The sequence below is a fragment of the Zootoca vivipara genome, chromosome 5 (assembly GCF_963506605.1).
Source record: "Zootoca vivipara chromosome 5, rZooViv1.1, whole genome shotgun sequence".
Classification (NCBI taxonomy): domain Eukaryota; kingdom Metazoa; phylum Chordata; class Lepidosauria; order Squamata; family Lacertidae; genus Zootoca; species Zootoca vivipara.
Window position 1 is genome coordinate 33,709,005 of NC_083280.1, and position 12,239 is coordinate 33,721,243.

Below are 12,239 nucleotides of genomic sequence, written 5' to 3' on the forward strand. Positions count from 1 at the left end.
TTACCAGTATATGCTGCCTTCCAGGACAAAGCCTTCAGCGATGCTTCTTACATGTGTTTAAAACATAAAATTCAGCTTATTTTTTATTGTAAACGAATGAGTCTGTTTAAAAGCACTACACAGTCCAGTACAGAAAAGCAGATCAACAGTGTGCCCCCCCCCAATACCCTAGTGCCCACCAATCTAGCCAAATAATAGCAGAATGAAGCATTCATACAATTTCACATTGTGTCAAAGGAAGTCTATTTTAGCATGGTACACCGCAAAGCGAAAAGGGGAATATGCAAAATACAGAGTGCAAAACCAAAGCAGCTAGCTACAATTTGGCAGATAAGCTCGCACATGAATTAATTTTGCTTTTGTGCAAAGAGGAACCTCACAGCTTTCTTTTGAAGGAGCTAAAGAATATGCAAGGATGCAAGTTGTGCCCTAAGGGTGCAATGAGAAAGAAGTCTCAAACTCTTCTTTGTTGCTCCAGTAAAAGAGGAACATCTCTCTTGGCTGAGGCAGAAGCAAAGGATCTAAAGAGCCACTGGCTCAGGAGCCGGATCACCATCCTCTGTATTATTTAATACAGGTGCTGTAGAGTAACTGGATGGAAACACGAACAACCCTTCTGATCTGGATTTCCAATCTGCAACGTGTTCTTTGCATAGACCCTACTGGTTTGGCAGAATGGTAACGAGTATTTATCGACATCTGTAAATACAAAGTCAGAGAGCCGATTTAGAAATATATCCCACCAAGCTCAAATACTGATCTCTCTAGCTGATTCATCCTCGTCATACTCTTCTCCAGAAATCCAGAAAGCAGCCCAGCTCAACACGTTCAGACTTTCTTCGCTGCCTGTGTGAGTCCTGCTTTAAGTTCAGTGGGAGCAAAGACACCAAATTCAGTGACAATGCCACCGGTTATCAGCTCATGAGGGGTGACATCGAAGGCTGGGTTCCAAACATTAATGCCTAGGAAGAAGAAAGAATACAGTCGGTCCAACAGAATGGTAAAGGTTGTCCTAACTCAACGCCCCCAATCTCTGCTTCTATGTTTCATGATCCCAGTGTTGCGAATAGGAGGCAGACACCTCAAAAAAAAGGCACATTGTCACAAGGGCTCAGAAATGTTTAGTCCCTAAATACATAAATCAAAACATTATGGGAGGTGGAAAGGCTTGCTTATTTTGATTTACTCATTTGTTACATTTGCATCCCACTCTTCCTTCCAAAGGAGCCCATGCATTTTTGCCTCTGGAAAGAGAAGGGATGATGGGAGTTGTAGTCTAACATCAGGAAGGTCACAGGATGTTCATGCTTGGATTCTGAGATACTTGAGCCACTTTTCCTTGACTTTCTTTTAGGCTTACTGTAAAAACTGGAGTACAGAGCCTAGTGTGTCCACCTGTTAAACCCCTGCAACTGAAGACTGAAATGTCCCACTGAATGACCCATTTCTTTGCACACGTCCTTCCCATGCTTTGGTACCTGGTGCTGCAACCCGCACACCATTGATGTGCGTCACTTCTTCACTTGGCCTCTCCTCAATAACAATCTTCCCGCCATGTTCCAAGGTCAGGTCACATGAGGTGCTGGGTGCTGCCACATAGAAGGGTATCCCATGGTACTTTGCAGCAATAGACAGCTGATAGGTGCCGATTTTGTTCGCAGTGTCTCCATTGGCAACAACCCTGTCTGCTCCCACGATGACAGCTGGGGTAAAAGAAAAAAGAAAAAAGGATGACAAGCCCCTTACACATCAAAAAAATGCCCACCTGCATGCTGCACTTGATTCCTTTTGAAATTCCCCATTACAGGATGGGTGAAGCTGTGCTCATGCTAATAATTTGTGGCATGTTTAGCCTTGGAAGACAGGTGACAAAGAGAAAGCAATCCCCATGGAATTCAGTGTGACATGAGTCAGAAACTGACAGCAGGGAGCCCCTCTGAACCAAGGAAGGACACTTTTAAGCGCCAAGTATTAATAAAACTGTTATGTTTAAGTGTCCACTGTATCTTTGCAAAGGAAGATGATTAAAAAAAGAGAATCAGAATGGGTGAATGCCACATAACTTTTCTCTCAGCAGAGAAGCAACTGTGACAGCACGCACAGCTTCAGAACCAAAGAAAGACACTTTTCAATTTAGTTGAGTGCTAAGTAATCGTAAAACCACAGTGCTTAGGTGTCCATGGAATGTTTACAAGGAGGGAGAAATGCAGAACAACTTGGCCACACCCCTGTGACCTCACTGGCCACACCCCTGTGACCTTGTAGCAGCCCTGCCAGGTCCAGAGGACACTAGCTGCCACTGACTTAAGGGCCTCAAAAGCTGGAAATGGCCTGGGTCTCTGAGAGGGCCTGCATACTCAGACTTGGGTTCCCCACTGAAACCTGTGTACCACATTGGCGAAATTGTCCCAATTCTTCCTCTGCGTTCAAGAGACGCTTGAGCCACCAACAGTTGTTCCAAGAACAAAACTATATATCTGTATACAAACTTCCTTGCTAAACCAAAATGCAACGCCAAGGGCCAAACTAGACGAGAGAGAGAGCAGCGCACCAGCGCTCACCTGCACCAACGAGCTGCTTCATGAGTGCCGCCGCCATGCTGTCCGTAATGAGACATGCAGGGATCTCCTCATACTTCAGCTCGTAAGCAGTCAGCCGGGCTCCCTGATTGTACGGCCTCGTCTCTGTGCAGTAGACCTTCTCCAGACGACCCATGGCATGCAGGGAGCGAATGACACCTGCCAGGCAACATCATAAATATTGACACTAGGGAGGAGGTGCCAGCTGCCACTCCATATACAACCTTGTTTTTTTCAGAAGGGCAGCTAGGATTCCTAGCTCCTTCCTTTATCTGCCAGGGGAGGGACAGTGGGGAACCGGAGAAAAATGTGAAAGGGTTGGGAGAGGGAGCCACCACTCCTGGGAAAGGCGCCCCGTGGTTTGAGAGGTTTTGTACTTGAGCTTAGGTGATGCTTCCGGACTGTCACTTACCAAGCGCAGTGCCATACCCAGCGGTGGCCAGTGAGCCCGTGTTGCAGTGGGTGATGACAGTCACCTTGTCCTTCCCTACATGCTGCAGGAGGTGGCGTGCCCCATGCTCCCCAATGCTTCTGTTGTCTTTCAGGTCTTTATCCAACATGGCTTCCGCCCAGCTGATCACGCTGTGACAAGAGGTTACATTGACCTGTGTGTTCTCGCCTTAAAAAAAAAGGTGTGGGGAGATTGGGAAGCTGTTGAGCCCTCACCTTTCTCGCAAACTCTCGGCAGTGCTCCCTTCGCGCTTGGCCTCCTGGCGAACAACGTGGCCCAGCTCCTGAGCTGCCCGGGCCATGTTGACAGCGGTAGGACGGGCACTCTCTAGGTAGCGCAGCGAGTCTGCCACAAATTTTTCAAGGCTGCCCACAGTCTGCTCTGTGTTTCCTTTGGCGTGCAGCTCCACTGCCAGACTCAGGCAGCCGACAATGGCGATGGCTGGAGCACCTCGCACCTAAGGGAAAGGAAAGTGGAGTGTGAACACCACACATAAGAAATGATGAGCTGTGGTTCACTTTAATTTGTACCTCAGGGCCACTTACAGCCTGCCCCAGAACAGGCACCTGAAAGCATTTTCGCTTGGGAGGCGGATCCTTGTAGCATGTGCAAAGTGCAATGGCTTTGCACTTGAACACACGTGACATGGCAATGCTGCACCCATTTCAACTGGCATGTAGACTATGTGTGAGAAAAAAATTTATGTCACTCCTAACACAGAATGTGTTATAGGGAACTGATTTTTAATGGCCTCATATGGGAACTCTGACCAAACTGTGGGAGGCAGTGTAAGACAGGAGTGCCTGGCGTGCTCTGGTTGGACACGACTAAACAACAACAAAAACATGGGAACTTTAGGAGAAAACAAGTTAAAGAACTTGGATAGCAATTTGCAAGTTAAACAAACAGCAGAATTGGGGGGGGGGCAGTTCTTGCTGGACTGCATTACTTCAGACCTTCCATGGGGGGAGAAGAGATCACATGTTTGTATGGATAACTTTTAGCCCTCTAGATGTGGCTGAACTACAATTCCCATCAGCCCCAACAAGAAATTATAGTTCTGCAACATCTGGAAGGTCAAAGGCTCCTCAGGCCTGCTTAAAACGCCCTTCACTGTCTTCATAAATAGAAACAAACCCTGCCTGGCACGCTAGTTTTTGAACAGGAGCTGGATCAGCTCAACTCTGAATGCGCGACTGCTAAACAGATGAAACTCTTCCTGTGAGCAGGAATTACAATGCAAACTTTAGTTTTGGCCACGAAGGAGGACACCAAGTGTCCTGCCTTTTTAAAAGAAAATCCACCTCTGAACACGAGGAACCCCATTCTTTTCGGCCAGTAATGTTTTGCCTCCCCGCACAACACGGGGGGGGGATATCCTGCTCATACGCCTTCACTTCTGGATCCTCTGCCTGCCACTCTTTGTTGGGGTTCCTTTATCCGAATGATAAAACAGTCCCGCAGCTCTACCGCCCAAACTGCGGGCTGGCAGTCAAAAGGGAGTTGTTTTCCCCTATCACTGCCCCTCCACGTGGCAAGAGCTTCTCCTGTTGAACCGCTGCCTGCTGTGCAGCTGATAAAGGTGCGAGACCTCAGCCGGGGAGCAGCACGCGGAGCCCCAAGATCGCTCGGGTCCCTTAGGCGTTTCCCCTTCCCCGCCGTAGCACCTTCATGGCGCGGATGGCTCTCCAGCCGTCCTCGACGCTGCCGATTTCCTCGTAGAGGCTCTGCTGGGGCAGCAGGAGCTGGTTGAGGATCTGCAGGGATCCCCTGCGGTAGCGGATCGCTTCCAAACTCATGGCTGCTTCCGAGGCTGGGCTGCGGGAGGCGGAGCGAGGAGCGGAGAGGAAGCAGCCCGCGCGGGTGCTTCTGCCGGCGGACGAGACGCTGCGCTGGGTCCTAGGATGAACCATTTTCAAGTCCCTGCGAATATGCCCCACTGCTGACCCCAAAAGCTACACTAGGGCAAAGGATCCTTTCTTCTTCTTCTCCTTCTCCTTCTCCTTCTCCTTCTCCTTCTCCTTCTCCTTCTCCTTCTCCTTCTCCTTCTCCTTCTCCTTCTCCTTCTCCTTCTCCTTCTCCTTCTCCTTCTCCTTCTCCTTCTCCTTCTCCTTCTCCTTCTCCTTCTTCTTCTTCTTCTTCTTCTTCTTCTCCTCCTCCTCCTCCTCCTCCTCCTCCTCCTCCTCCTCCTCCTCCTCCTCCTCCTCCTCTATTCGTCGACCGCTGAGTTATTTATTATTTATTTGTAAGAATATTTATATAACACTGCATCATAAAAATATATCGTAGAAGTTTATGTTGATATGAAACCAAACAATAACATCGTGAAAAGTTAAGAACAAGCTAAAAGCATAAAAGAAATTAAAAACATCAATAGACTATTTTGCGGGATGGATGTACTCTTGCCTGCATAGACCTGGCTGAACAAAAAGTTTTCAGCAGGCGTTTAAAAGTTGGCGCAGAAGGTGCTCACTGAATCTCTAGTGGCTAGGTGTTCCACAGGACTGGGCCAATGACACTAAAGGCTTGGTTTCTTGTTCCTACGAGCTTCCAGTCGGGATTCAAGCCTCATCATGGGACTGGAATTGCCTTGGTCGCACTGGTCAATGATCTCCGGCAGGCTAGGGACAAAGGTAAGAGCGGTTTCCTAGTTCTGCTGGATCTCTCAGCGTTTTTTGATACTATTGACCATAACATCCTTCTGGACCGTCTAGAGGGGCTGGGAGCTGGGGGCACTGTTAAACAGTGGTTCAACTACGCAGCTGGCGAACCAGACAAAACTGGTAAAAGGCACTCCTAGCTACAGGACACTTGAGCCTCTGGTGACAAAGATGAGATTAAAATGTAATAATTAAAAACAAACAGAGCACTCCTGTTCATTAGCCTGTGATTTATTGAGGCGTTGTGAATGGACTGCATTAAGAGATGCATCGTTTGCACATTTGCTGAATGAAAGCTGTTTAATTACCGGTACTTTCCACCAAAGAGAATGCAGACATACATTAAGGATCCTGCTGACCATCTTATCCATCCCAAAATAGCAGGTGCACGTGTCTTACAATGCAATCCTGTGCACATTTATTCAGAAACGCATCTCTACTGTGTTCAGTGGAACCTACTCCCTAATCCGTGTGTTTATGATTGCAGTTTAAACAGAAGACATTATTAGGCTAAAAATGTTTCCCAGCAAGTGCATGTATGTGTCCCACAAACCTGCATCCAGTATAGATACATATAATGGTATCTCATGTGAATGTAATCACATAAATGCCGAGCAGATCTAGGCACTGAGCCTTGCCATACTAATAGGAGTCTTACAATGTGTGTACCTGTTTTCATCTCCCTGCCTACCTGCTCATTGCAGAGTTTTGATAACATCCCTAAACATTGCCAAAGGCTATCTTCCTACATAAATATGCTGCCTTGTAAATAATGCATGGTAAAATATGTGTCTTAGCATGTGATGTTGTTGCTAGTTTCAAGCATTGGAAGCAGGACTGAAATCCGAGCCGGGAGCAATCCCTAAAGCAGAAGGATACAACTTCGTTCAAATAGAACCGTGGGATGATAGCCATGCAATCTGAAAGCTGTAGCAACTACAACGTACAGGTTCTCTCATTTCTGGTAAAAGATGCCTTCACTGTTGGAGGCAGTATGCATCTAATGCCAGTTGCTAGCCATTAGGGATCTATCTGTACTCTACATTTAAAGCAGTATCCTAACACTTTGAACCGTCATGGCTTCCCACAAAGAATCCAGGGACTGTGGTTAGTTGAGGATGCTGAGAGTTGCTAGCAGTTCTCTATTCTGCCCACACAGCTACAATTCCTAGAGTTCCCTGGGAAGAGGGGTGGATTGTTAAGCCACCCTGCGAATTGCAGCTCCCATTCTTCACCTCCAAACACCCAATTTCAGGGCCTTCTGCTAGCTATCCCTGGCCAGCACCCATGGGAGAGCTTCGCAGAAGGATACCTCTGTTTAATCCAAATCAACCTTTGGCCTGGCATAAGAGCCAGCTGCCCTGCTGAGCAAATCAGAAACTTTCAAAACCATTACCCTATAGCAGGGGTTCCCAACAAAATTTTCTCGAGGACCCCTCATCGAGCCACTATTGTGACAAGGACCCCCATTAATTCCTAATCCTAAATCTAAATCCTAATTCCTAATTAATTTTTCCAGTAAGCTTAACACTGATCTTGGAAGGGTTAGGTTCAAGGGACGCCAACGATTTAGGTTCAAGGGACACTGACAAGATCGGTTCGAGAGTCACTGACTTACTTGCTTGAACATCAAATGCATTATCTTCCTCTTCATCTGTAGGCCTTTGTCGTTTTAACGAACCACTTTTTAACCAACGGTCCATTTTTAACTACGCGAACTGTAGCTTCCGCAAAAAACAACGCTTTGTTTAAAAACACTACTGTTTTGCAAAGAGGCAGCGCGCGCCAGGGAGGAGGGAGAGGAATGGAGAAGACAGGGTACCTGCGCAGTAGCGCACAAATGAAGCCGACACGCGCAAAGCATCTTGGGGAGGTGAGCGTTAGTAGAATGCGCGTGCTGCCTCTTTGCAAAACAGTAGTGTTTGTAAAGCGCCACCTAACGGCATACAGCAGAACTAATGCCTCTATCTAATTCTAGTTTTGCGCTAGACTCTGCTCATGCAGGAAGCGGCCAAAACAAAAATTCTGTTATCATACAGAATATATTTAATATATTTTTTATTCTAATAGCATCTTGCGGACCCCTCTGGCATAGCTCGCGGACCCCTGGGGGTCCACGGACCACCTGTTGGGAACCACTGCCCTATAGGATCACAAGGGTTTAACATTACAGGAACTTATCTGGAATGTGTCACACATCTTGATCCCACTAGTCCTCATTTTTGATATGAACTATGGACAGAGGGTTTGGCAGCAGACCCTGCATGTGCATCAAACATGCTGAGTCAATATGTGGGTGGGGAATAATTCTAGCTTCATTGAAATGAAAAGGCATTGTCCGGTACAGCATCTCCTTTTTAGGGTTAATTTGTTAGTATATTAGTCTATCCAGATGGCCATTGTTTCCCCCCCCCCGATCTATTCCAAATTCTCTTTCTATATAGCAGCAATTTTGGAACTACTGTTACTTACATGCAAGCGAAGAAACTTGGGCAAGCCCTGCAGGCAGTGGTACACAGGCTGTCACTGTAGCGCAGTTGCTATTGCCTTCTAGCTTTTTTAAGCCTGCTCTTCCAAGCTGTTTTCAATTTGCTTGTTGCTTCATTGCACCTCCTAAATCACAGTAAGTTGGTTAATAATAGAATATGCAAAGCCCTACCATTACAGAGTGGTTTCATGGCATTTTTCATTTTTATACTTTCTAAAACTCAATTCAAGTGTCAAAATCTAATTACTGCAACTTGAAGCATATAGTGCTTGATTACAGATAAAATAAAGTGCTCTTTTATTTTTTAATAACCAAAACTCATATTGAGGCAGCGGCTCAGTTGGTTGGCAGTGATTTTGACGGAAGCGTATGTTACAGTCCCCAAGCAAGTTATTGAAGTACGTATTTCTAGGATACCGTTGCCGTGTTCAGGGTGATTTCATCTAGTATATTCAAAAGAAAAATGTTTATTTTGTAATGGTTCCATAGACTTCTGGGCTGCCTGTTTTGAAAGTGCTTTTAGAAGTCTGTAGCAATCTTGTTTGACAATTCCTTTCATAACAGCCCTTAGACACATGATCAGAGGCTACTGAATGTGTGTGTACGTGTGGAATTGTTGGACCAAGATTGCAGAGTCCCTGATCACACAAAGAGCAGTTACATGCATCTCTAGAGTATGTACATACACTGTGCAGAAATGACCATGATTGGATGGAGGGCAGGGCAGAGGTCCTGCTGCCATAATCCTACTCACCTACTCCACATATCCCCTTGTTTGGTTGTAGGGAACAGGGCTAGTATCCAAGCTGGCAGGAAGATCACATGTGCAATAAAGTCTGCAAGGAAAGGGCTCATGCGTCATTGGTAAAGCACTATTTTACATGCAGAAGGTCAAGTTTCAGTTGCTGCCAGCTCTGGAGCAGGGAAAATTTGAAAACTTGGTGTTATACTGTCATCCAGATTGGTAGACAGTACAGGTCTAAGTATACTAACAGCTTCACTCAATATAAGGCAGCTTGCTATGTAAAAAATGTGTTTTCAGGAGTAAATCTAAAAATTTAAGCAGATACAAAGCAACCTGTTAGAAACACTGATTGTATTTCTATGGTGTTTGCTTTCTTTAATTCCCTGCTGTTCCACAAGCTGCCATGTTGCCCTTTGGCAAATGATAATGGCTATCTTGCTGTAACACATTCTCCACGCTATATTCCACCACCTTCCATGTTCAAAGTCCAAATGCTAATCATCGGATGTCGTTAAGGACAGACAGCAGGAACTGACTCAGGAAAGTACATCGGTGATGAACTAATTATTCTTTCGTGCAGAAGTAATACAATGCATCTAGCAATTCTAGATTTTATTGTTTCCTGGGTGCTTGGTTCATAGGTTCAGCCAAGCAGTGGGATAGCCTAGCAGATGGGTAATGCAATACACAGCCTGTCACATCTAGATCACTAGCTTAAATTCAGCACAGATTTCGGATGATCTGAGAGTGGTTACCATCTGTCCAATAAGGGCTAATGAAGTGGATTAATATCCTTTCAGCTCAGGCCTCTTGAAGGACATATGCCATTGAACTAAACATCCCAATTAGCCAACACTAGTTGAAAGTCACGACATGGAGACCAACAACTAAATAGCCCTGCAAAATGAAGAAGGCATTTGCGTCAGACAGTTAAAACTCGTGCACGTGAAGTTGGCATGGCAAATACACGTGATGTACCTGAGAATGGCTAATTACTGTGCTGGTGGCAGAAAGGACAAATAAAAGAACTGTTTATGTGTACATCCTGGATATTCTAAGAGCCTGCACCATACACCTTGTGCAAAAGCTTCCAGCATGGACCTACTTAAAATCTGCTAAATTGGAAATAGGGAACCTGTGGTCCTTTAGATGTTGTTAAACTCTAACTTTAAAGCGGTTAGGCTTTAAAAACAAACAAACAAGCAAACAAACATATAAATGTTGTTCTTCTAGTTAAAAAAACTTATATGTGTCTCTGTACCTGGACAGTGTCATGTGTATGCAGAAACAACTAAATTAATTTTTGGGGTAGCACCGTTTTGCTTCTTAACCAATAGAAGCATGGATGTTGGGATCACCCAGAGGGAATAACGATTAGAATCTGTTCTTAGATCCCGTATTAAGGTGTGACAAGAGGGCCCTGCAAAAAATCTTACTTTATACTGCGGCACGCCTCCCCAATCTCCTAGTGGTGTGAGATTCCAGAGGCTACAGGGTTTGGTTTTCTCAGAATGATATATGGTTTGTTTACACATATATACAACCTGAGCCTATGATGGAGAGGTTCACAGCATTAACAGCCCAAGAGGTGTTATAGCCACAGCCTTGGATTCCAGCAGAAATCAGGCATGGTTCTGTCTCCTAGCTGCCCTGCCTACAGCCTTGCTTCTACCTTCTAGCTCACATACACCTCAACTCTCAACTATGACTTTTATATTTCTAATTACCGGTACCAGCGAGTTGAGAGAGCCCACCCACTTTTGTCTGGCACAGAGCCAGTTCCTTTGTTACCTTAATGGGCCATACTCAGAGGGCCCTTACCTCACCAGGAAGCAAGCCTGGCTGTTTCAAGAATTGAATCCATGCTAGATCCAGGAATTAGAAGGGGGCTCAGGCATACAGCCTACCCCCTCAGCTCCTAACAATATTATTCTCAATGGAATATTTTATAGTTGTAACTGGTTTTTATTTTAATTGTATTGCTCGTACACTGCTTAGAGGCTATTGTAATCAAGTGGAACAACAACAAAACCAAAAACAGTGCTTCTGTTCAGAGCTCCAATTAGTTTGCTATGCTTTTCTCCAACAGGCCATTCTCCCTCCTACCTGCAGTTTTCTGTTTTCATTTTCCAACCGACATTCACCATTCTGTAGTGACTGAGTATGCACAGTCTTTATCATGCTGTGTGTGTGTGTGTGTGTGTGCGTGTGTGTGCGTGTGTGTGCGTGTGTGTTTTGGTGGCTCATTTTGTGTTGGCAGTTGGCACTCACTGCCTGAGTTCATTATTATTCATTCATTCATTTCCATTTATGAATTGCTTCCTGTAGAAGGCATCAAAGCAAATTAACAATAAAAACACCCACAATGGAAACAAATATAAAACAATTATATTTATAAAAACAAAACAATTTGATATTTTTAAAAACTATCAAATCCAATACAGATTCAGCATGGAATAAAGATCCTCACTTAAAAGACTTGTTAAAAAAAGGAAGGACTTAGGTTCTGAAAAGACATTTGGAGGGAGGATTTTTTAATACTGCTATCTATGATGCAGGGTTTGAGTGTTCCTTGGTTATCGGTTCACGACCCTTATCGATGACTGTGGAGCAGTTATATCCAAATGAAGAGCTGAGTCTTTTCTAAATGGGATCAATGGTGTACAATTTACAGATGGATCCCTGGGTGTCTGTGTTCCAACATTTGGGTCCAAAAAACCTATTGTCTAGATGGGTTACGATAATGTCTGCTAAATTGATGGTTATTCTGTTGACACAGGAGTGGGTTATGTATGTGTGACCTTAACAGTTTCATGCCCCTGTTCCAGATCCCTTTATTACCCAAGTATACATCATTGGTTCCACCTGAGTAAAACATAAATTACTTATTTTGCGTTTCTTAGTGGTACTTGAGGTCAGATGGATTATTCTGAGGCAAGTAGGTAGAGGGAGGGAAACGAAGCACACTTGCAGATAGAATCCAACCCCCTGCAATGCAGGAATCTTTCACTCAAAGTTGGACTCAAACCCACAACCCTGAGATAAAGAGCCTCATGCGCTACCAACTGAGCTATCCCACTTGCTACTTCGTTAAATTCAGCGAGGCTCCCCTTAACACAGCAATCCTGTTCATAGCTACAGGGAAGTAGAATTGTCCACTTAATATTCACGGGAGGTAGAAACGCGCGCGCTTCCCCCCCCCCCATTCAAACATCTCTCTCTGTGTGTGTGTGTTGTGTCTAGACATACGCGGTTACTCTACCCTTTTTTGCTACCTCTATGAATATTCCCTTCCGCTCCACCCATTGGCCGAGAT

The 12,239-nt window shown here is 45.1% G+C and overlaps 1 protein-coding gene across 1 annotated transcript; it reads right to left on the bottom strand.

Moving 5' to 3' along the window:
• Positions 1-226: 226 nt before the first annotated feature.
• On the bottom strand, positions 227-4,878 carry MRI1 (methylthioribose-1-phosphate isomerase 1). Its single transcript, XM_035134042.2, has 6 exons — positions 4,698-4,878; positions 3,246-3,487; positions 2,992-3,161; positions 2,562-2,738; positions 1,479-1,703; positions 227-962 (listed from the first exon to the last, which is right to left on the bottom strand). The coding sequence occupies exons 1-6, from the start codon at positions 4,827-4,829 to the stop codon at positions 829-831; spliced, it is 1,080 nt and encodes a 359-aa protein (XP_034989933.2). The 5' UTR covers positions 4,830-4,878; the 3' UTR covers positions 227-828.
• Between the last annotated feature and the right edge of the window lie 7,361 nt (positions 4,879-12,239).

What these genes read in the sequence shown, in the direction of transcription:
- MRI1 (XM_035134042.2), bottom strand. Translation starts at nt 4,829, where the DNA reads ATGAGTTTGGAAGCGATCCGCTACCGCAGGGGATCCCTGCAGATCCTC. An exon ending in TGGGTATGGCACTGCGCTTG is followed by an intron (nt 2,739 to 2,991) that starts GTAAGTGACAGT and finishes GTTGCCTGGCAG; the next exon opens with GTGTCATTCGCTCCCTGCAT. An exon ending in GAAGCAGCTCGTTGGTGCAG is followed by an intron (nt 1,704 to 2,561) that starts GTGAGCGCTGGT and finishes CTTTTACCCCAG; the next exon opens with CTGTCATCGTGGGAGCAGAC.